The sequence below is a fragment of the Balaenoptera physalus genome (assembly GCF_965194825.1).
Source record: "Balaenoptera physalus genome assembly, chromosome: 1".
Classification (NCBI taxonomy): domain Eukaryota; kingdom Metazoa; phylum Chordata; class Mammalia; order Artiodactyla; family Balaenopteridae; genus Balaenoptera; species Balaenoptera physalus.
The window spans coordinates 76636270-76659756 of NC_138882.1; the positions used below are offsets into that span (position 1 = coordinate 76636270).

At 38.2% G+C, this 23487-nt stretch overlaps 1 protein-coding gene across 1 annotated transcript; it reads right to left on the minus strand.

Moving 5' to 3' along the window:
• Window positions 1-9667: 9667 nt before the first annotated feature.
• Window positions 9668-22253, minus strand: RGS4 (regulator of G protein signaling 4). Its single transcript, XM_082433216.1, has 5 exons — window positions 22100-22253; window positions 19059-19163; window positions 18688-18749; window positions 17984-18150; window positions 9668-17566 (listed from the first exon to the last, which is right to left on the minus strand). The coding sequence occupies exons 1-5, from the start codon at window positions 22141-22143 to the stop codon at window positions 17327-17329; spliced, it is 618 nt and encodes a 205-aa protein (XP_082289342.1). The 5' UTR covers window positions 22144-22253; the 3' UTR covers window positions 9668-17326.
• Window positions 22254-23487: the final 1234 nt, after the last annotated feature.

Here is a 23487-nt window from a genome sequence, read left to right on the forward strand (position 1 = left end):
GTGTGCAAAAGATGTATACACCTTAATTTAAAATTTTTTCATTGCTAAAAAGGCTAATAACCGTTTAGCTATTATAATAGCTAATAGCATCATCTATTAATAGCATCATCATCATATAATAACATCATCTCAGCCTTCAGGAAGTTGTAGTAGTAACATTAAAGATCACTGATCACAAATCACCATAACAAATATATTAATAATGAAAAAGTTTGAAATATTGTGAGAATTACTAAAATGTGACACAGAGAATTACCAAAATGAAGTGAGCAAAAGTTGTTGGAAAAATGGCTCTGATAGACTTGCTTGACGCAGGGTTGCTACAAACCTCCAGTTTGTAAAAAACGCAATATCTGTGAAACGCAGTAAAGAACAATAGAGCAAGGTATGCCTGTAATTGTTGTTTTAAGTCATTGAGTTTCAAATATTGAAGTGGTTTGTTATGCAGAAAAAGTTAACTGATGTAGAAATAAATGAGCATTCTAAACATCCTGGAGAACTGCCTCCCTGGTTCAAGAAACAAGGAAATTAAATTGGTAATCAGAGTTTGCTTGAAGTACACATACAAAAATCTAAACAAAGAGAGTCTGCAAATTTTATATAAGATTTCCACCTGCCAGAACACATTTCTGCCAGTGACAATATCATCACCAGTAGTGGCCTTTGGTTTTAAAGATTAGAAAACACCTTTGGCGAACTTAAGGAGACTCAAAGAGAATGTATCAAAAGTGCTATATGGTTTACAGAATCGAAAGAAGAGCTGAATAATCAAGCTTTGAAAAGTTCAGCACCAGGGAAGATTCACAGATCTTAGAAGCAGGAACTCATGGACATTTTCGTGTTCAAATTTCAAGTGACAGAGCCTGATTAACCCTGTTTATTTCATGTGTCCAATTGCATGGAGGGGAGAAGCGGCCATGTTATTATGACTGATAGCCCCATTAGGAACACGTGGAATAGAGGAAGGACAATTGATCATTAACAGTCTTCTCACAACTGAATGGCCTTGATAAATTCTTATTCTCTTATTGTCAATATTTTCCATCAGCAAGTTACCCAAAGATCTCAATATTAACACATGGCATCATGTTCCAACTTGCATCAGAGTTGCATCAAATCAGGAGTTGCCTGATTTTTTTGGGGGAGGACAATTTTTTAATCATAGTGAAAGATTACCTATGACTACATAAATTCATTGTGCTTTGAACGTTGTTATTGTCTAGTCCAGAAATAACACGGGATTTTATACTTAGACTCCATTGCATCTTTACTTGAGGTCATACAGTACTGTATCCATTCCTTATAGGCTTATCAATAGCACCTTACGTAAGTATATAACCCGATACTTTTCAAGGGTTCCTGGCCAATAAATATTTTAGTTCTCAGGGAATCCCACTGAGTTCCAGCTTGCCTTCTTTGATTCCAGTATAGATGGCTATTTTTGAAAAATACCTTAAAACTATTTTCCCTGCCCATCTCTAATCTTTGTTTTTTTTTTTTTAATTTATTTATTTATGCTTGCATTGGGTGTTGGGTGTTCTTTGCTGCATGTGGTCTTTCTCCAGTTGCAGAAAGTGGGGGCTACTGTTTGTTGCAGGGCACAGGCTACTCATTGCAGTGGCTTCTCTTGTTGTGGAGCACAGGCTCTAGGCACGTGGGCTTCAGTAGTTGTGGCACACGGGCTCAGTAGTTGTGTCTCGCAGGCTCTAGAGCACAGGCTCAGTATTTGTAGCACATGGGCTTAGGTGCTCTGCGGCATGTGGGGTCTTCTCGGACAAGGGCTCAAACCCGTGTCCCCTGCATTGGCAAGCGGATTCTTAACCACTGAGCCACCAGTGAAACCCCTCTAATCTTTTTCTTAATAAATTGTGACTAGTCTCTGGAAAGTATGGATTGTGTTATCTATTATCTTTTCTTCCTGTTTTCTCAGGCTGCAGGTAAGGGGGTCTTTATATTCTGAGGACAAGGATATAAATATCCACCTTGGGCCTCTATAACATTGTCTCCACTTTAATTTGTGGATATGAATTTCAAAGGACTTTCTGTGCCTATTTAAAGAAGTGAAGAAATGTTTCTAACAAGAATGGATGATAATTTGGCCAGCCATGACTAAATGACCCAGGTAGCAAAGATTTTTCATACACATGACTCATTGGAGATTAAACAAGTTCTGCTTATCTTTATTCCATCACTTGCCCCATTCCATTCCAAATTAAAACTGATGAACTATAAACAATAAAAGGGATTTATTATAGTTACAATTTCAGCTTGTAAAGGTAATAAGCTCCCTTTCTCTCTTCATTTTGTTTCTCTGGCTCTCATTTCATTTTGAACACTGATGGATAGGGAGGAAATCTTCATTTTAATGTCTCAATGTCTTAAAGAGAACCATCTTGAGTAATAGATATACCTAGGTTTTTAAGGTAACAATACTGGCTTCATCATTGCCATCTGCTGATGGATGGTGAAAAACAATCAGAATGAATTCCGTAGGTTTTTTCGCTGATAAAGACAATGTTCCTGAGTGGGTTTTTCCCCACTTTGAAGTCAGCAGACCTCAGTGAGAAAAAGAACTGATTAAAGGACAATCTGTCACCTAAAATAATATAACTGCCCAATGTGCCTTAAGATTATTTGGAATAGTCCAGTTCCTGGAATAAGTTAATTCAGGTAAAGACTAACTAAATTCAAGAGAGAATCTTGTACACAAAGGAGCATCTGCTTGATTGGAACTATTGGAACAACTTTTTTTCTAGTGATCTGTGAAAGTGAAATTCAGATGACCAATTCACCTTTTCCAGTAAGCAGGCTATCTGACAACATCTCTTAATGAACACCTTTAATGTTCATTTAACCATTAGGGCAATCAGAATGTTCATTTGAGTACCAAATGACTAAGAAGCACATAATGTTTCTGACTTAAACATACCCTCCTTATATTTCCTCTTTTTTAATATTAGCTTTCTTATTCCCTAATTTGCCTTTTTTCTCTGAAATTCTATTTTCACAAATCTATAAGGGATTAAATCAATTGACCTTCCTTTCTTTCTTTCTTTCTCTTTCTTTCTTTCTTTCTTTCTTTCTTTCTTTCTTTCTTTCTTTCTTTCTCTCTCTCTCTTTCTTTTTCTTTATATCTTTTTTTCTTTCTCTCTCTCTCTTTGGTTATTTTTGTGGTTTTTTTTGCATTCAATTTCCCTTTGTTTGGCAAGCAAACATTTATTGAACACCTACTCTGATCCTGTGTTAGGTTTTCCAGAGAAGACTATAACTGAGCTCCAAGAGTTTAAGGAGTCCTGCAGTGCAGGGAATATGTCTCAGATGTGTTCTGGTGCTTGCATGAGATACACCTTAATTAACGTCATATTTTAAAGTTATCTATTTGTGAATAAATGTCACTATAAATATCACCAAAGCATTTCTGAGCACTAGTCTATATGCTTACCACTGTTCTAGAGTTCTGGGATATACAGAAGAAATCTTCATGTGGGATATGCTTTCAAAAGCCTTACTCATTTTTGTTTTTTTTGTTTGTTTGTTTTAGAGAAAATGAACAAGAATTTAGGAAAACATCAAAGACTGACAAGGCAACATAAAATTGACTTTTATTGAAACTGTGCATGTTGTGCATAAAGAAGTGAATCACTGAGAACATGGGGGTCATTAATATTTTCCTTGAAGAGTGAGACCTCACTTGGCTTAGAAAATACAGATAGGAATTTAGGAATTTGAAAAAGGAAGATGAAAGAGGGTGTAACCAGGTTGAGAAGGGGGAACAGGATAACAAGAAGACAATGAGTTTTCTTCCAGTTTGTTATCTCTTTCTACATCTGGGTCTTTCTGGATTTAAAATTTTAGAGTAGTTTTTCAACACTTTCACTATAATAAGTAACATTTACTAATCTTTATTCATATAAAAGACTCATTTCTATATTCTTAACATATATTTATAGCTTTACTCATTGATATGCTGAGCATATTCACCTGGTGTTGATTAACTCAAATTCTATAGCCATCTTTATCTTAATCTTTGTCCTAGTAGATAAATTACATGAACATTTAATAAAGAAAACCCTCTACATTTCCTCCTGCATGAGTGCTCTTTGCTGCAAAAACACTACTTTATGTCAGTTTCTTTAACTGTTGTTGCATCACACGCTCTTAAGACCATGAGCCCGCATAAAAAGCCATGGGTGTATTCTCCTATGGTGGACTGGATATACTAAACAAATATTCCATAGGAACAATAACAAGTGCTGAATAACATAGAAAATAGATCCTACAAAGTGCATCAGAAGGTTGGCATACAAAAAGAAATCTTAAAAGCCAATAAACAAAGTGAAAGTGTGAATTCAGAGAAGTATCACCAAGTATTGAAACTGATTTTTTTCGGAGAATATTGTTAAACCCTGGTGTTTTCATTTTGACTGTAATATGAATTGCAGAATAAGTAGCCAGTTGTAACACCACCACTTATTAAAATATAGATAGATAGGTGATAGATACATAATATATGCTTTTCCAGATTATTTTCCATTATAGGTTATTACAAGATATTGAGTATAGTTCCCTGTGATATACAGTAGGTCATTGTTGTTTATTTTATATACAGTAGTGTATATATGTTAATCCCAAACTCCTAATTTATCTCTCTCCTGTCTCTTCTATCCCCTTTGGTAACCATACATTTGTTTTCTATGTCTGTGAGTCTGTTTCTGTTTTATAAATAAGTTCATTTGTATCATTTTTTAAGATTTTACATATAAGTGATACCATATGATATTTGTCTTTCTCTGTCTGACTTCACTTAATATGATAATCTCTAGGTCCATCCATGTTGCTGAAAATGACATTATTTCATTCTTTTTTATGGCTGAGTAATATTCCATTGTATGTGTATACCACATCTTCTTTATCCATTCATCTGTGGATGAACATTTTGGTTGCTTCCATGTCTTGGCTATTGTAAATAGTGCTGCTATGAACATTGGGGTGCAGGTATCTTTTCTTTTTAAATTTATTATTATTTATTTATTTATTTAGGCCATGTCCTGTGCCATGTGGAATCTTATTTCCCCACCAGGGATTGAACCCGTGCCCCCTGAAATGGAAGCTCGGAGCCCTAACCACTGGACTGCCAGGGAATTCCCACACGTATCTTTCTGAATTATAGTTTTGTCTGGGTATGTGACCAGTAGTGGGATTGCAAGATCATATAATAACTCTATTTTTAGTTTTTTAAGGAACTTCCATACTGTTCTCCGTAATGTATTATTAAGTTCATTTTGCCAATGTGGAAACTAAGATACAGGAGTGGTAGGAACTTATTATATGAATGGATTGTATAATCTCAGATTCCTGATTCTAGGCTGAGTACCCTAGGTCAATGGTTTCCAAACTGACTATTTAGAGAGATTGTTAAATGTAGTTTTTTTTTTTTTTTTTTTTTTAATGGTATACATCCTTAGAACACCAAATCTTTGGAGTTGGAGCCTGGAAATCTGTCATTTATGTAAAGCTTCCCCAATTTCTGCTTTGGTCAAGAATTTTCTTTTGTCCCAGATCAGTTATCTAGGACCGAATAAAAGTTCACATAAGTCACCCCAAAATACTGGTATCCCTTTATGAAAGAGGTTTTGAAGCGATTATTAAAAGCAATATAATTTGGGGGAACAACCATTAGGAGTTATTAAGACTGGAAGAGCTCTAAACTCTTCAAACTGACCTTACTTTAATCTCAATTCTGTTGTTGATTGATCATGAGATCTTGGGCAAATGACTCAACTTCACTCAATTCTGAAAAGCTTTATTAATTTGCAAAGTGGAAATACTGGAAGAATTGGAGGGGATAACATATGTAAAGCACAAATTCTAGTGCCAAGTTAAACATCAGCCCTGAGTAAGTGAAAATTATTATTACTTTTAAAATATGGACTTAAACATTTACCTTTATTTCCGCATTTGCTTTAATTATTCCCTTTGCTTTGCATTGGTCTTTCTGTTTATACTTAAGGTTATTCATCTGACTCAAATTTTCTGTAAGATTTCATCCTAAGAAATTAATAATGCTGAGAGCCTATTTTGAGCATTTATTTTTAGTGCTGAGGTCACAGAATGCTCAACTTACTTCTCAATTATCAGTGTGTTGAAAAGCCATCAATCAGGGAATAGAATCAGAGGCAGGTGTGGAGACTGCCCCACCGGCAGGGGGGGATGTCTATAATTATTCAGTCTATAATTATTCCACAGACTGAGTCCAAATGTCAACGGGGATGTAGAAATTAAGGAGGCAGCTGAATGAGCTGGTTATGTTGGGCGTGCCAGGACAGCACTGGTCTAGATTTAGTTTGGTTTTAGCAGTCTTGACTGTCACTCCAAGGACAGGAATATCTTGTATAGGTCATGGGAGAAGGGTTTGAAGGAAACATCGGGTAGAGTGTTAGAAGACACAGTCAGAAGCAAGCTGTTAAAATTTTTTACAAGAAACAGGGGAGACAAACAGAAACAGGGGCATACCAAGAAATGAGTGTGATACAAGATTAGCAGAAGAAACTTTCAAAGGAACATTTTTTGAGGGCAGAGTGGTCAATTAAGCTAGTTTTTTTTTGAGTGATCACCAGGTAGACAGAGCTGCAGGATTATGTGAGAGACAGTGTAGCAGAGAGCATGGGTTCTGGACCTCAGGCCCTGGGCCCAACTCCTGGCTCCTCTGCTTCTGAGCTGCACGATCTTGGGCGAGGTACCTGCCTTTCTGTGACTTCGTTTATCATCTATAAAAGGAAGGTGATAAATGTTAGTGCCTCTTCATTGTAAGGTTGTTACATGCATTAAATAAATTAATACACATAGAGAGGTATTAGCAGAAAGTAAACAATAAATGTTAGCTATTTTATGCCATTGATATAAATGAGAAAGTTGTGCATATAAAGGAGCACACCGATTTTAATTATATATAAAATTACATAAAGTATATGTAAGCTTTAATTGTATATATAAAATAGGTATAGGAACGCACTGCTTGCACTCTTGTAACTTCTTTTTTTAAATCTTCTTTTCTCTGTAAAGTGGCTCCAACCAACTCTTCTTTACTCTGGTTATTTCACCCCCAGCCTCCAGCACAAGCCTGGGAGAAATATCCTTGCATTCTCCAAGAGGAAAATGTCCAGGGTACAGTAGTCTCTGAGAGTATTAGGTCATGTAAGTACTTAGTACACAGTAAGCACTCAAGAAATAGGAAGAGCTGGATGGACCCAGGAGTATGTAAAACAGAAGTCAATCACTCAGTCAACAAATAGTCACCTTCTATGTATTAGGCTCCTTACTTGGTGCAGGAGTTATAAAAGCAAACAAGACATGGTTGGCAACCTCGAGGAACAGGCAGTATAGTTAGGAAGACACACTTATAAATCAGTGGTTACAGGACAATGTGCTAGTAATAATAAAAACATGAAAGAATATGAAGGGAACATTTGAATCATTCCAGAAATTAAGAGAAGACTTCTCAATGTGGGTAGGTATTGAGCTGAGTTTAAAAATAAAGAGTTGGGGGCTTCCCTGGTGGCGCAGTGGTTGAGAATCTGCCTGCCAATGCAGGGGACACGGGTTCGAGCCCTGGTCTGGGAAGATCCCACATGCCACGGAGCAACTGGGCCCGTGAGCCACAATTACTGAGCCTGCGCGTCTGGAGCCTGTGCCCCGCAACAAGAGAGGCCGCGATAGTGAGAGGCCCGCGCACCGCGATGAAGAGTGGCCCCCGCTTGCCACAACTAGAGAAAGCCCTCGCACAGAAACGAAGACCCAACACAGCCATAAATAAATAAATTAATTAAAAAAAAAAAAAAAAAAATAAAGAGTTGGAGTTTAGCTAGATAAAGGACAGGGATGGAAGACTGACTTGGATGATAACAGAGGCAGTTAGCAACGTGCCACAGTAGGAACTATGAATCGTTATAGCTGGATCAAAGGAGGAGTTGTAAGGGATGAGGCCAGAAAGATAGAAAGAATTCAAAACTGTAAAGAATCTTGAGTACTAGCCTAGAATTGGGAGCTTTGTAAATTTTAAGCAGGAGAGTGAGAGAGCAAATGTGCATTTTAAAGCAGACTGGCAGTTATTTGGAGTGAAGTAGAGGGTATCAGACTAGAGGTAGAGGGACTAAGAGTAAGGCCAAGGCAATAAACCAGGCCACAGGTGACAAGGGCCTGCTATGGCCATGCCAGTGGAAATGGAGGAATGGTCTTTGAGAGACCTCACCCAGAGGAATTCTGCAGAGCTGGGTAACTACTGGGTGTGTGGAGTGAGTGAGAAAGAATTACAGAGGGATGATTCTGCAGTTTCTAGTTTAAGGGACTCCATGTAAGGTAAGGCCATCTCCAATAGAGGAATTGGAAGAGAAATTGATCTGGAATTTGCAAACTGCTCTCACAGGTGGCCTTTCTAACACCTCAGAGGTATGTAATTATTAGCAACAAGGCAAGGGTAGCAAAAATAACATGTCCTACAGAGAAGAAATGAGAAGAGGAGGAGGAAGGCAGAGCTTACAGGCATGGTGGTGAGAGAAAAAAACGAGCAGGATTTATTGTTCCTACTGAAAAGATATCTCAGGCTTATGCTGTCCTAGGAGAAGACAGCTACAGAAAGGCCAGATGGATTGGTGGAATAATCTGGGAATTTTACAACTAGTACTTTTATAAATCAACAAGACTCTTATTTTACTTTCTTTAGAAGCAATGCCCCCAGAGTCGACCCTGGAAGGTCACTCTCAAGGGTTCACAGCTCACTAATTCCCACAGTCTAACTCTGCTGATTTGCACAGGCTGTTGCCTTGATCAGACTCATGTGAGGGTTGGTTCCCTTTAACCCAGATTCTGTGGTCATCACTGGCTTCCCTCACAACAAGATCTTTTTGGGGGTGGGGGTGGGGTGCAGGAGCAACGTGACCAGGACCTCATGTCAAATGCCTGTTTCTATCTGGGGTCCTGGCTGTGTGTGACTCCAACAGGGGCTGAATGATTGGGATTTCCGCTGCAGTGTCACCCCAAAGCAGAGGTGAGCTGAAACCAAAGGAGAGTCGAGCTGTTCTTGTATCCTCTTTTCTTCTTCCTTCAGGTATTTAAAAAACAAACAAAGACTTGCTCTGGAGAATGGTTTAGGATCTGGCAAATTTAGAGAAAGAAATAAAAGGAAATGGAGAAATGATTCTTAATGAGGAACCTCAGCTAGTATTTATCACTTGCTTCCCAAACTCACTTTTTACTAGTCCCAGAGAGATATTCCACCTGCCCCAGCTCAGGCAGGGTATAAGACAACCCAGTAGCAGCACGATGTTGTAGGGTGAGGGTAGAAAACCAAATATGAGGACTGGTGAGTGTCTGGCATTTTGTCCTTCACAATGTGTATCTTTATTTCCTTTTCTTCTACTATATCTTTCATATTCATTTCTTTCACATTTCTTTCCCATCTTTCCCTTCTCTCCTTCCTTTCCTTTCTCCACTCTTTTAATCTTTTTACCTCTTCTCTCCATTTATATTTCTTCCTGTCATTCTTCCCTTGCTTGTTTTGATTCCTCCTTCCTTATCTTCCCTCTTTTCTCTTTCTTCTTGACTAGACTAATTAAATGTGTGGACTTCAAGCAGATTTCTGGGTTTGACTGAAGTCTACCACTTTTTTAAAAAAATTTTTTAATTTAATTTTATTTATTTTTATATACAGCAGGTTCTTATTAGTTATCCATCTTATACGTATTAGTGTATATATGTCAATCCCAATCTCCCAATTCATCCCACCACCACTCCACCCACCACTTTCCCTGCTTGGTGTCCATACGTTTGTTCTCTACTTCTGTGTCTCAATTTCTGTCCTGAAAACCAGTTCGTCTGTACCATTTTTCTAGGTTCCACATATATGCATTAATATAAAATATTTGTTTTTCTCTTTCTGACTTACTTCATTCTGTATGACACTCTCTAGATTCATCCATGTCTCTACAAATGACCCAATTTCATTCATTTATATGGCTGAGTAATATTCCATTGTATATATGTACCAAATCTTCTTTATCCATTCATCTGTTGATGGGCATTTAGGTTGCTTCCATGACCTGGCTATTGTAAATAGTGCTGCAATGAACATTGGGGTGCATGTGGCTTTTTGAATTATGGTTTTCTCTGGGCATATGACCAGTAGTGGGATTGCTGGGTCATATGGTAATTCTATTTTTAGTTTTTTAAGGAACCTCCATACTGTTCTCCATAGTGGCTGTATCAATTTACATTCCCACCAACAGTGTAAGAGGGTTCCCTTTTCTCCACACCCTCTCCAGCATTTGTTGTTTGTAGATTTTCTGATGATGCCCATTCTGAATGGTGTGAGGTGATACCTCATTTTAGTTTCGATTTGCATTTCTCTAATAATTAGTGATGTTGAGCAGCTTTTCATGTGCTTCTTGGCCATCTGTATGTCTTCTTTGGATAAATGTCTATTTAGGTCTTCTGCCCATTTTTGGATTGGGTTGTTTGTTTTTTTAATATTGAGTTGCATGAGCTGTTTATATATTTTGGAAATTAATCCTTTGTCCGTTGATTCATTTGCAAATATTTTCTCCCATTCTGAGGGTTGTCTTTTTTATGGTTGCCTTTGCTGTGCAAAAGCTTTGAAGTTTCATTAGGTCACATTTGTTTATTTTTGTTTTTATTTCCATTACTCTAGGAGGTGGATCATAAAAGATCTTGCTGTGATTTATGTCAAAGAGTGTTCTTCCTATGTTTTCCTCTAAGAGTTTTATAGTGTCCAGACTTACATTTAGGTCTGGAATCCATTTTGAGTTTAGTTTTGTGTATGGTGTTAGGAAGTGTTCTCATTTCTTTCTTTTACATGTAGCTGTCCAGTTTTCCCAGCACCACTTATTGAAGAGACTGTCTTTTCTCCATTGTATGCCCTTGCCTCCTTTGTCATAGATTAAGGTGTGTCATGTCATTGACCATAGGTGTGTGGGTTTATCTCTGGGCTTTCTATCCTGTTCCATTGATCTATATTTCTGTTATTGTGCCAGTAGCATATTGTCTTGATTACTGTAGCTTTGTAGTATAGTCTGAAGTCAGGGAGTCTGATTCCTCCAACTCCAATTTTTTCCCTCAAGACTGCTTTGGCTATTCAGGGTCTTTTGTGTCTCCATACAAATTGTAAGATTTTTTGTTCTAGTTCTGTGAAAAATGCCATTTGTAATTTGATAGGGATTACATTGAATCTGTAGATTGCTTTGGGTAGTATAGTCATTTGCACAATCTTGATTCTTCCAATCCAAGAACATGATATATCTCTCCATCTGTTGGTATCATCTTTAATTTCTTTCATCAGTGTCTTATAGTTTTCTGCATAAAGGTCTTTTGTCTCCCTAGGTAGGTTTATTCCTAGGTGTTTTATTCTTTTTGTTGCAACGGTAAATGGGAGTGTTTCCTTAATTTCTTTTTCAGATTTTTCATCATTAGTTTATAGGAATGCAAGAGATTTCTGTGCATTAATTTTGTATCCTGCAACTCTACCAAATTCATTGATTAGCTCTAGTAGTTTTCTGGTGGCATCTTTAGGATTCTCTATGTATAGTATCATGTCATCTGCAAACAGTGTGAAGTCTACCACTTCTTTGGTATATGATCATGGGTAAATTTCTGGACTTTCCTATATCACATTTTCCCCATCTGCAATGGAAAGATACTAAGCACATCTACTTCAGAGTTTTGTTCTAAGAGTTAAATGAGATCATGTGAAACACTCAGCATAGACTTGGAAATTAATAAGCATGGCATAATGTAAGATGCTACTATTAAATTTTAGGTTTCTTTTGGAAACCCAGTTCTTTCTCCAGGCATTGTTTACCTCCACTGATGTGACTAAGAAGTCCTTGGCCCCAGCTCTCTTATTATCATTTTTGCATACAAACTCTAAAACACTGGACTCTTTTTCTAGGTGAACCCCTCCTGAGTCATCTCTCTCAAATTTTCCTCTTTTCTATATTACAAAAAGGACAAAACCCAGTATTTTCTTTTCTCATGCCATATTTTTACGTAACATCTAGGCATCAGAGAAGCAAAGCAATACATATTACAACAACAGGTTTTGATGATGAACAATTTAGTTGGTCATCACGTAGTTTAGAGGCCTCTTTAATGGCCTATACAGGAAATATAAATCTAAAAACGAGTGGATATAGTGTATGTATAACTGATTCACTTTGCTGTACACCTGAAACTAACACAACGTTGTAAATCAGCTATACTTCAATAATTTTTTTAAAAAATTCCAAATATATTAACATACATAAAACTAAAAACAATCGAATTTTAAAATATTAGGATAAAACAGAAGAATATTAGTAAAATACCCTGATGAATTGGTCTTTGTAATCTTGGTAAGAAACTTTTATCCATAAAACAAAGATTGACAGATTGTTTTATAAAAAGTAAAACATTCTCATGTGCAAAAGACACCATAAACAGAAGCAAAAAAAATTTTCAAAAATATGGTAGACAGAAAACTAATATAATTTTCATGTAAAGTGCTTTAGCATATTAATAAAAAGAAAAAAGAAACAATTTGGAAAGGATATGAACAGTAGGCAAAATGGAGATATGGCCAGTGAAAATTTATAAATATGCTCAACTTCATGACTGGTCAGGATAACACAAGTGAAAACATTAAGATGTCATCTTTACCCCATCAGATTGGTAAACCTGAAAGGACTTATCTAAAGCTAGTAAGGATATGGGGTAATTGACATTCTTTTATACTGTTCATAAGAATGTGAATTTTTAGCACCTAAAATGTACTTACTCTTTATCTCAGTGATCCTATCCTTCTTCTGGGAATCCATCCCAGAAAATACCAATACATAAAGATAGAGTACAAGGATGTCTACTATTGATAACATATATTGTTAATATAAGTTAATTGTTAAAAATGTATTTTTATCAATTATAAGTCAGTAAAAACTTCTTGAATCAAATATGGTACATTCAAACTATGGAATGTAATTAAGCTATATTAAAAATAATTGGTAGATAGCTATACCCTTGGGAAAATGTTCATGATATTTTTTAAGTGAACAATGGAAATTACCAATACTTACATACATATACATATATGATCATGTACTTTTTTCTTCCAGGTTTATTGAGATATAAATGACATACAGCGCTGTTTTAAGTTTAAGGTGTACAGCATAAGGATTAACTTACATACATCATGAAATGATTAACACAATAAGTTTAGTGAATATCCATCATCTTATATAGATACAAAATAAAAGAAAAAAATTTTTTTTCTAGTGATGAGAACCAGGATTTACTCTCACCAACTTTTGTATGTAACATACAGCAGTGTTCCTTATATTAATCATGTTGTACATTATGTCTCTGGTACTTATTTATCTTATAAAGGAAAGTTTGTACCTTTTGACCACCTTTGTCACCATACAAAAATATTACATTATTCTAGACTATATTCCTCACACTGTACATTTCATCCCCATGACTGACTCATTACTCATTCATTGTGTAACTGGAAGTTGGTACATCTTAATTTCCCTCACCTATTTCACTCATTTCCTCACAAACCTCTCCTCTGACAACCACCTGTTTGTTCTCTGCACCTATGGCTCTATTTCTGTTTTGTTATGTTTGTTCATTTGTTTTGTTTTTTAGATTTTACATATGAGTGAAATTGTATTTTTCTGTCTGATGTATTTCACTTAACGTAGTACCCTCTAGGTCCATCCATGTTGTTGTAAATGCCAAGATTTCATTCTTTTTTATGGCTGAGTAATATTCCATTGTATATTTATATACCACATCTTCTTTATCCATCCATTTATTAATGGGCACTTAGGTTGCTTCCATATTTGGCTATTGTTAATAATGCTACAATGAACATAGGGGTTCATACATATTTTTGAATTAATGGGGTTTTTTTCTTTAGAAAAATACCTGGAAGTGGAATTGCTGGATTCTATGGTAGTTCTATTTTTAATTCTTTGAGGAACCTCCATACTGTTTTCCATTTTGGCTGCACCAATTTGCATTCCCACCAACAGTGCACGAGGGTTCCCTTTCCTCCACATCTTCACTAACACTTGTTATTTGTTACCTTTTTGTTAATATCCATTTTGACAGGTGAGAGGTGATATCTCATGGTTTTGATTTGCATCTCCATGATCATGAGTGATGTTGAGCATCTTTTCATGGGTCTGTTGGCCATCTGTATGTCTTCTTTGGAAAAATGTCTGTTCAGATCCTCTGCCCATTATTTAACCAGGTTGTTTGTTTTTTTGATATTGAGTTGTATGAGCTGCAACAGCACACTCTCTGTGAGAGTCTGACACACCTATAGTGTGTGAGAGAGATGATAGTTTTGTGCATTTTGAAGTGGAGTTGTAAGAGTTTCTTTTAAATATTTATGAAGAATTTGGATTTCTTTGTGTATTTTTCTCAGGAAATGGTCCATAGTTTTCATCAGATCCTTAAGAGGATCTGTTCCTCAAAATAGTTTAAGACACTCTGTTCCTAACACGTTGTAAACATGACAGAAGTGGGCATCTCATGACATAATAGACATAGTATCCATGACTGTGAATGTGAATGTTCTATGACATCTTTTCTAGAGGAAAGAATTTGTAAAAGGAGAAAGGATTCTGAGAAGTTTTGGCAGGGATCTATCTCTCAGCCATCTGTATCTCCCTTCCTCCTCCTCAGTCTCCTATTGCTCCCATCTTCTCTCAGTCAGGCAGGTAATTGGAAGTAGAAGAAGCGCTGCTCTGGAAGGTGAACCCTATCTCTTGAAAACTTACTAAGGACCTGCAAGTAACCCACCAAATCTGCTCAGCAAAGTCTCCAAAGACTGCCTTGGTTCTGTGACTAAAGGCAGGCAGAGCAGTAGCAGGAACCTAAGAATATACAATATTCTTTTTCTGCTTTCTTTCCCAGAGCTGGCATGGGAGAGATAAAAACTGGGTCTGAGTCATTTTCTATAATCACTCCACACCCTGCTATCTCTCATAACATGTCTCTGTGGATGATTAATGTGTTTACAAGCAGATAGTTTTTTATGAAGCATTTATTGACCCTTATTATTAAGATGCGTGTGTTTCACTGGAAGCATCTGCTCTGAGGCCTTTAAAGCACATGATGATAAAAATAGGCATGCATATGGAAGGAGTATTCTGTCCGTGGACCACAAGCAGGTAAGCTCAGCATGCCAAATAGTGACGAAATAAGGGGGAAATACAATGGAAAAACACACTTGAGAAAAGTATTACATAAAATAATTTACTTCTCATTCAGAATGACTTTCCAGACCTATTGGTGAGACAGCAGTCTGTGAGTACAGATACAATCTGAAAGTCATGACAGTTCTAATAGGGCAAGACCAATAGAGTTACCATGTTTGGATCCTGGAGTTAACTAGAGACAAAGTGTGGAACTGCATATAACAGAAAGGGGCGCTGATGAGGAACTCTGGGAACATTGAAAGCAAGACTGCCAGAGAGACAAAAAGGGTACAATTGAGGAAACCCATACATTTAATACAATGAGCTTTGTATACACACACTCCGGTGTCTTCATTTTGCAGCCAAGTCTATTGGCTTAAAAGCCACAAAGGTGCCCATGCATGTAATCTATACTGGAAAAATCCTTTCAGTGTTCAGGTATGCATGTGTGTGCACTTCAAAGGCAGTAGTTTTAAAAGAATGAGAAGAAAATTACTTCCTGGCCATTCATTAATAATTCAGGTGATATCCTGCACCTCCATTTATAAAACGATACAGTAATAAAAACATTGTACAAAACATCATAAATAACATAAAGGAGACATTTTCAAGTATTTCATGTGCCTCGAGAAAAGTTCTAAACAGTAGTTCTAAAAATTGGCATTCCTTTTTCCTTTTTTTATTTTTCCCTTTTCTCTCTCATTTCATCTCAGAGCCTAGAAAGAAATGCCTTCAGTCTCTGTTAGTCCTGATGTTTGGGATGGAATGGACCAGATTCTACCTTCAAAAGAGAAACTTATGAGGGCTTTTCAGTTTGTGAAAGGATGTTCCCCCCTTATAAAATATAATCTCTCCCCTGATGCTGGTTTATAGGGAATAGGCAAATAGCCTAGAGCCATTATGGGGAAACAAACAACCACAGTGAACTAAGGAGCCTAATCTGATGGTTAAAGTTCTCAGGGAAAAACCAAATGAGAAGAGCACCTTAATCAAGAGAGGAAAAAAGAGTAGGGGATAAGAATATTAACCTTTAAATCCTGTGCCCTTACTCAGCCAGCATCTAATAGTAGGTAGAGCTGGCGAGGCCCTACCTAAGTTTCTTCATTCTGTTCAAGCACCTCATCTCCAACTCCATACCAATCCGGCTGCCACTATTATGCACCAAGCACCCAAGCAAGGAAGGGGAGACCAGCAGCTTGGGGACTCAAAAGTGCCACTAGTGATAACCAGCTAAAGACAGCCCTGTGTCAGGCAGGCATAAGGTTCTTTATGTTTGCTCCTTAGAATACTGTCCAACTTGGAGGCTGTCGGTGGTTAAACTAATCATGAAATCCCTGGGATGTTTCTCCAGAAAGACTCATGGAGTTTTACAGAATCAACTTTCCACAGGTTAGCATTCCTTTCTTAGCCTGCAGGGCAGCTGGTTTAGTTTGCCCTGTTCAGTTGCAGAGTGAAAGACTGGGGATCAGAACACACATGTATGTATGTACACACACTTTAGTTATGAGCACCTAGGGTCTTTCCTGCCATTCTTGCAAAAATATATATGTATGTATATATACATACATATATACAGAATGTGTGTGTGTACATATATACATGTATATATATATACACACACACACAGACACACACACGTGCACACACATATGTACATAAAATAGATCAACCTCATCTAAACATCTCAAGTTTGGAGAAAGTGCTGGTTAACAGAACACATGTGCCTGTGGATGTCACATGAAGTGTCCCAACCACCAACCACCCAACCTGAGGTCACACTGTTGGCAGGAGAGAAAATCCAGACCCACAAGGCCATTATTTGGATACTCGCTCACATGGCACCCTAAAAGAAATTTGGGAAAATTGGACTGGAATGAGGTCCTGCCCTGATGAACACCGGAACACCAAAACAAAATCTAGTTTTTGTACGGGAGTGACTCACACATAGCCAGCAGCATGAACACTAGGCTACAATGTGAAGAAAGCACTGATGCTTAATACAGATCAATATTTGGCCTCAGGTTTTCCAGGCATAGAGTCTTGGCATTTCAGCCTCCACCACTGAGCAAGAATTAGGCACACTGGGGCACCAGGGAAGGACAGTCTGTAGAACTCTTGGCCCCTTTCTGCTTCTCTGACCCACAGCTGGAAAGGTTGGCCAAATCAAGATAGAATCGGGACTTGAGGAAGCGGCGGTATGAATCCTTTTCCATCAGGTGGAAAATCTTCTTCTGAGCCTCATCAAAGCAGGTTATCGTAGGCTCCAGCATGTTACGACTTGTCTCCTCCCTGGTGCAAGAGTCCAGGTTTACCTAAGGGGCAGAGTCCAAGGCTTCATTAGACATTTTACCCCATAAGGATGGGAGGCTGCATGCTTTGTACTAAGTGTGCACTCTCTATACCCCAGAAGTGAAAAAAAGGACATTTGGCTCCACCCTGGCACATGTGAGAGAACATAAAATGTTCATCTGCTTCAGGGTGGGTAGGGCAATAACTTCAATGATTTCTCACACACTTGGGATATTCCTCCAAAAAAATTCGTGACGGGAGATCATCTGAGTCATCTGGATGAAAGAGCTTTTTCCTGAACTTATTTATTTGGGGTTGTCAAGATTGTAATAATCTGCTTCACTGTTGTACCTTTAACTCACATCGTCTAAGGATCCATGCCATTGAATGTCTAGAAAATTTCACTAGGATGCAGACAGTTCTCTGCCCTGCAGACCTACCTCTTTGGTTGCCTGGACTGAGATGAATTCATTATAGATCTTTTTGGCCTTGGGACTTAGTTTAGAGGGTGATTTGATTTTCTTGTATTCTTCACAGCTGATCCAGAAGTCAATGTTCTCCTCACTGTATTCAGACTTCAAGAAAGCTTTGAAAGCTGTCAGTCCACCTGTGACAGAGGAGAAAGAACCACAGTTGTCATCACAGTGACTGCCCTGGTGGGCACTGTATTGCAGATAAAGCTGGGGTGCTTGAGGGAACAAGGCATCCGTTCAAACAGTGCCCTATTTCCTCCTTTTGGGAGGTCACTGGAGGTCAGATGTTTGAAGTCTATTTCAAGAAAGTGTTATGTTTCTGAAATGCCTATGCTGCCCTCAATTGCCAAAGTGAGTTTGGGAAAGAGAAACTGAGGTCGATTCTGCAAGAAATCTCAATATTTGGGGTTTTTCCTCTGCCCTTTCTCTATGTGGTGAAAGAGATGGTTTTCCACATGGATTGTGTATGAGCTTTCTATTGTATATCACAAAGCTCTAGGATATGGTAAGATTTTAAGCAGACTGATTTTCTTGAGTCTGAAATGCAGAAGAAATCCAAGGCTTTCTGTAATTCCTATGAGATCAGGCATAATATGAGATAACTTGTCTATCCAGTATGCTTTATCTTCATCCCAGGGAGTGGAGGTTGGGGGAGAAGCTGTCATACTTACATTCATGACTAATCAGGTTTTCCAGTGATTCAGCCCATTTTTTGACTTCCTCTTGGCTCACCCTAGAGACATTACAGAGAAAGAATAACCTGAATGCTAGGATACAAAATGGGGGCAAAACATTTAAGATCCTGAATAAAACCCAGAGATTTTATTTTCCATCATTACGCTGAGACCTGTCGTTGAATAGGGCCGTCTTTCCACTAGATGTATGGAAATTTCAAATGCAAGCATGATCTCCATGGAAATGGAGGCCATCGTGATCCAAATCTAGGTTAACTAGGGACATAACTTCCTTTTCTCCTTACAGAACATCTCTGTCATCAGGTAGTTAATACGCAGTGGCTCTTCGCCAAGGCCTTTTCTCTTACCTCTGACAAATCACCACTTTGTCCCTCTTGCTGTGAGAAGAATTATGTTCACAGGAATCAGACTTCTGCAGCAGGAAACCGAGCCGATGTTTCATATCTTTTGCACTGCACAGAAGAGGGAAAAAAAAAAAAAAAGAAAGAATAATGATACTCAGCTCTCTTTAGAAGATACCCTAATGGTACAGTTCAAAGGGCTCATCACTAGTAAAGGGGCAGGGGTAGTTTATTTAGGATACAGGAGTTTAAGCTGGCATGAACTCTGAGGAAAACGAGATTCCACTTCTGCTTCTGCCTATGACTTACTGCAAAACCTGGAGCACTGCCTCCTTCACCAGGAACTGGAATTCTGACCCTTCAGTCTACCTGAGGAGCCTCTTCTGTAAACCTGTCATTTTGACCAAAGGAACACTTAGGTATCTTCAGCAGAAACACATTCAAAACTTGACTATTCTCTGAGTAAGTTTTAGGTATTGGAGAGCAAGCAGTGAACCGTGAAATATAGCACTTGCTTGTTGTGCGCCACCTTCTGGAGGGTAGTTGCTACTTCCATCTGCCTCATTGCTAGCAGAGCAATGTAGAAGAACCTGAGGAAGTAAAGGTCTGTTCAATTCCAGCCTGGATGTGGTGAGCAAGTCACGTTATGGAGGTGTGCAGCTCCAGCAGAGAGGAATGGAAAATGAGGGGGTAAACACAAATGTTCAGGCTGAAACCTGAGCTCCTGCAGGTTTGCTTCTAAAGAAAGCAAGCTTTCCTGCTATTGCTACTAGTTTCCTTTTTAACATCTACACTATAAGGATATTTGTACTATAAAGGACATTTGAGGCTTAAAAACAATAATAAGGAGAAGCAAGCAAGAGTCATCACTGAAGCTCGTGATTGTTTAATTGGAGCAGAGCTTCCAGCTTATGGTCACTCTTTAATAGGTAGCTAGTGTACGGCAGGGCACGTGACTTACTAAGAAAGGAGGACCTTTTAATAAGCTTTTAGCTCAACCTCCTCACTTTTTGTTATTTATTCTTTTGCTTGGATCTCTTTTCTTATAAAAGCTGAGACATAGTTTTAAAAGAGAAATGCTGTTTTGAAGGAAATGAAAGACTAAATGAATGACTAGTTGTTCCTGTTTAGAGGGAGGAAAATGAAGCCACAAGGATAAAAGGACATTTTAGGATGGCTACTGATATAATAATGCCTTATCTATGTGCATTTCTCCAGAAAGTTTAAAATCCATTATGTTCTTGTGCTGCCCCTAAAACAGTATCTTCTTTCCCTCGCAAGACTGTTCTCCCTCCTCTGTTTCCCCAAGTGGTCACGAGATACAAAATCTTCCTTAGTGATAGCAAGATATAATCATGAAGCCTGCAGTGATTCTAAGGTGATAATGTAAGTATATTGTGATTGGGTCAAAGTAGAAATCATCTCATGTTTCCATATGCCAGGTCCAGCTGAGATCTGACAGTTATTGACCAACGCAGAATCTTTTCATGAAGACTTGGAAGTACTCTTAGGAAGTACATTACACTTGTCCTAATAACACAATATAACCATAGAAATAAAAACCAAAATGACTCCACTGACCTCTGAAGTAAGAAACCTGGATTTGATCTGCTCCCTGCCACCCAGCACCTACGTGACCTTGAGCATTTCACATTCCCTCTGGAGCCTCAGGCACCAATGTGAGAATGAAGGTGCTGGACAAGATGATTCACAGTTCATCAGTGAGGAAAGGGAAGAGCAGTTGACCCTGCTGATATAGAGTTTACCTCCCCAGGTTAGCCTCTTAGCTCCTGGAAGGCAAAGCTCTAGAGCAATTACTCACCTGTCTCCTAAAATATTTACCAGAGCATAACCTTCTCCTGACACTCCTGTATTTTGTATGATTAATTTTATAGATGAGTTAACTGAAGCTTGGATTGATTTGCTCCATTCAGTTCAGGAAATTAATGGTGGAGGTCAGGGCCACTGTTTTCCTAAGTACTCTCTGCCAGACCCTCCTGATTCATTTTAAAGTAGCCATGAAAGAATGAAAAAAAAAACCAGATTCTTTTTTCATACTCCTGAAGGACAGGAGGTAAACTCCTTAGGATTACACAAAAGACTGTGCTTTCTGAGATAATTCTGAATTGAAATTTAAGGTGACTTCACCTGCAAATTTAAGGTTTGCAGAGGAACAAGAGAGAGGGTGGTACATGTACAAATTGACTTTTTACTTTATAAGATTAAGTAATGTAATATGCACTAGTTTTGTATTTTTGCAACTAGCTAATATATGAGCATTCTATGAAAGCATTTATTTATACCTTTTTTAAAAAGGCAAAGACATATGAGTAGCTGCATATCTTTAAGTTTGTTTTTTTTAATCAAGAGACAGTACATTGACAAAACAATGTCTTTAAGATGAGATCTTCCACAGAGCCCTTAGCTGATTTGTTATGATCAATACTTCTCAACCACCAATCACATATGGCATTTCAAGAACTAGAGGTAGGGGCAGAGAGATAAGGGAGATCTAGTTTTGAAACTCTTATTTTATTGTAGCATTTGCTTATAAGGACACAGAGTGAAAGATACTGCAGCATCACACAGACAGCATAGTGCCTTTCTGGTGATGTAGCCAAACTTCATTCTGAGGTATCCTCCCCAAAACAAGATCTAGTATACAATCAGAAAGCCCAGACCCATGATTCTATGTACCTCAGTGATATTCAAATAACAGTAACACAGGTAGAGACATTACAGACCACTGTATATAGTCCAAAAATCTCATATCACTTCTTAATTAGAACTAGCTTGGTCAGAGGACCAGAACAGTCCTCAAGACCAAGGTCATAGAAAGCAAATTTTGTATGCCAAAATTTGGAGTGAACACTTCCCAAGTCACAATTTCTAGCTAGTCTTGAAGGAAAGCTAAGAGGCTGATGCTCTCCTCACCACATTGTTTCTAATTCCGAAGAACCAGGTTAGTAAGTAGGATATGCAAATAACTTAAAAAGTCTATCTGAAAGTTTAACACTATCTGGTTTAGTGGCTGAAAATAATCTTACCTCCTCAAGCAGGAAGCCGGCAGACCTGCAAGTCCTTTGCACATCTTGTGTAGTGTGGGATTCACGTTAGGAAAGAAATGCAGCAGGAAGAGCTGTGGCTTCTGTTCTGAGCACACTTTGCCTTTTCTCCGGTAAAGATACTGTCAGAATCCTCTGAGCTTCTCCCTCCCAAGCCTGTAGGGGTCTCATTTATAGCCCAGCCAAGACCGTCCAGCCAATCAGATGGCAGCTCTGTAATACCATCTCCTCTCAGCCTCCTTCTGCCTCTCCAGCCTCTGGAAGAGATAAGGAAGAAAGGGCTGACGCAACAATGCAAAGTGAACAGGCAGAAAAATCCTCCTGCAAAGTAGAGATACAGAAAATATAAACTTGCTCAGTGCTCTACGGATGTCTAAGGTTTTGAATGCCCAGAAAAGGAAAAAATAAGTTTACAATGCTACAAATCATGGGGTTTATTCATTGTCTGTAAAAACAATGTCAAGGGAACTTGTCTCCTGGAAGGAAAGGGGCTAGCAGGAGTTCATGGGCTTACTTTGGGGCTGACTCTCAATGCACTTCCTCCTTTGGATTAGAAATATCATTTCATACGTGGTCTAAAATCTGATCCTCACTGTTTCCAAAAGGGAGTGAGCGGGATCCATCGTTTCCAGGCAGGGATTTGCAGAAGTTGCTTTCTCTGTTGCCACTTTCACAAAGGGATGTGCGGGAGGAATAGCTGGAAGACAGACAGTTATACGCCTGGCAGCACAGAAAACTAGCTGAGGGAAAATAGATTAGCTACATCTGTAATCAGCCTAACTGTGGAATACTTTTCTAGAACTCTTACTAAGAACAGGACTCATCCAAGGATTGACAGTCTCTTTGGTACATGCCTGCCTCCAGCAAAATGCTTCAAAACAGCAGCCGGAACACAGAGGAGGGAACAAATGAACAAATATAGACACCTGTTCTCATTTGCAAGTGGATTTATATCTTACTATGTCTTATGCAATTCTAGGTATCCAAATTAGTATTTCAAAATATTGAGAAACAGCGAGATAGGGAGAGAAGAAAAATATGTAGTTTGCTTTTCATGTTACCAGGGTCACAGTGAACATAAGAATATCTAACCCTGCAGGTGCTTCTGAACACCTGGACAATTAGTATCTTTTGTACACAATATGATGGACTGAATACTTCAAAGGATCATGCAGGTGTTTCACATCTTGTAGTCATAGCTCAAATACTCACTTCAAAGTTACAGAGGGATCTTCTCCGTCTAGGAAGGCTATGAGTGGAAGGAGAAAATTAATTGCTATGTCGGAACTGAACAGCTTTCATTTTGAAAGCAGAAAGGTTCCTGGTCATAAGATACAGGGAACTGTACTTCTGTTATAAGAAGCTGAGGC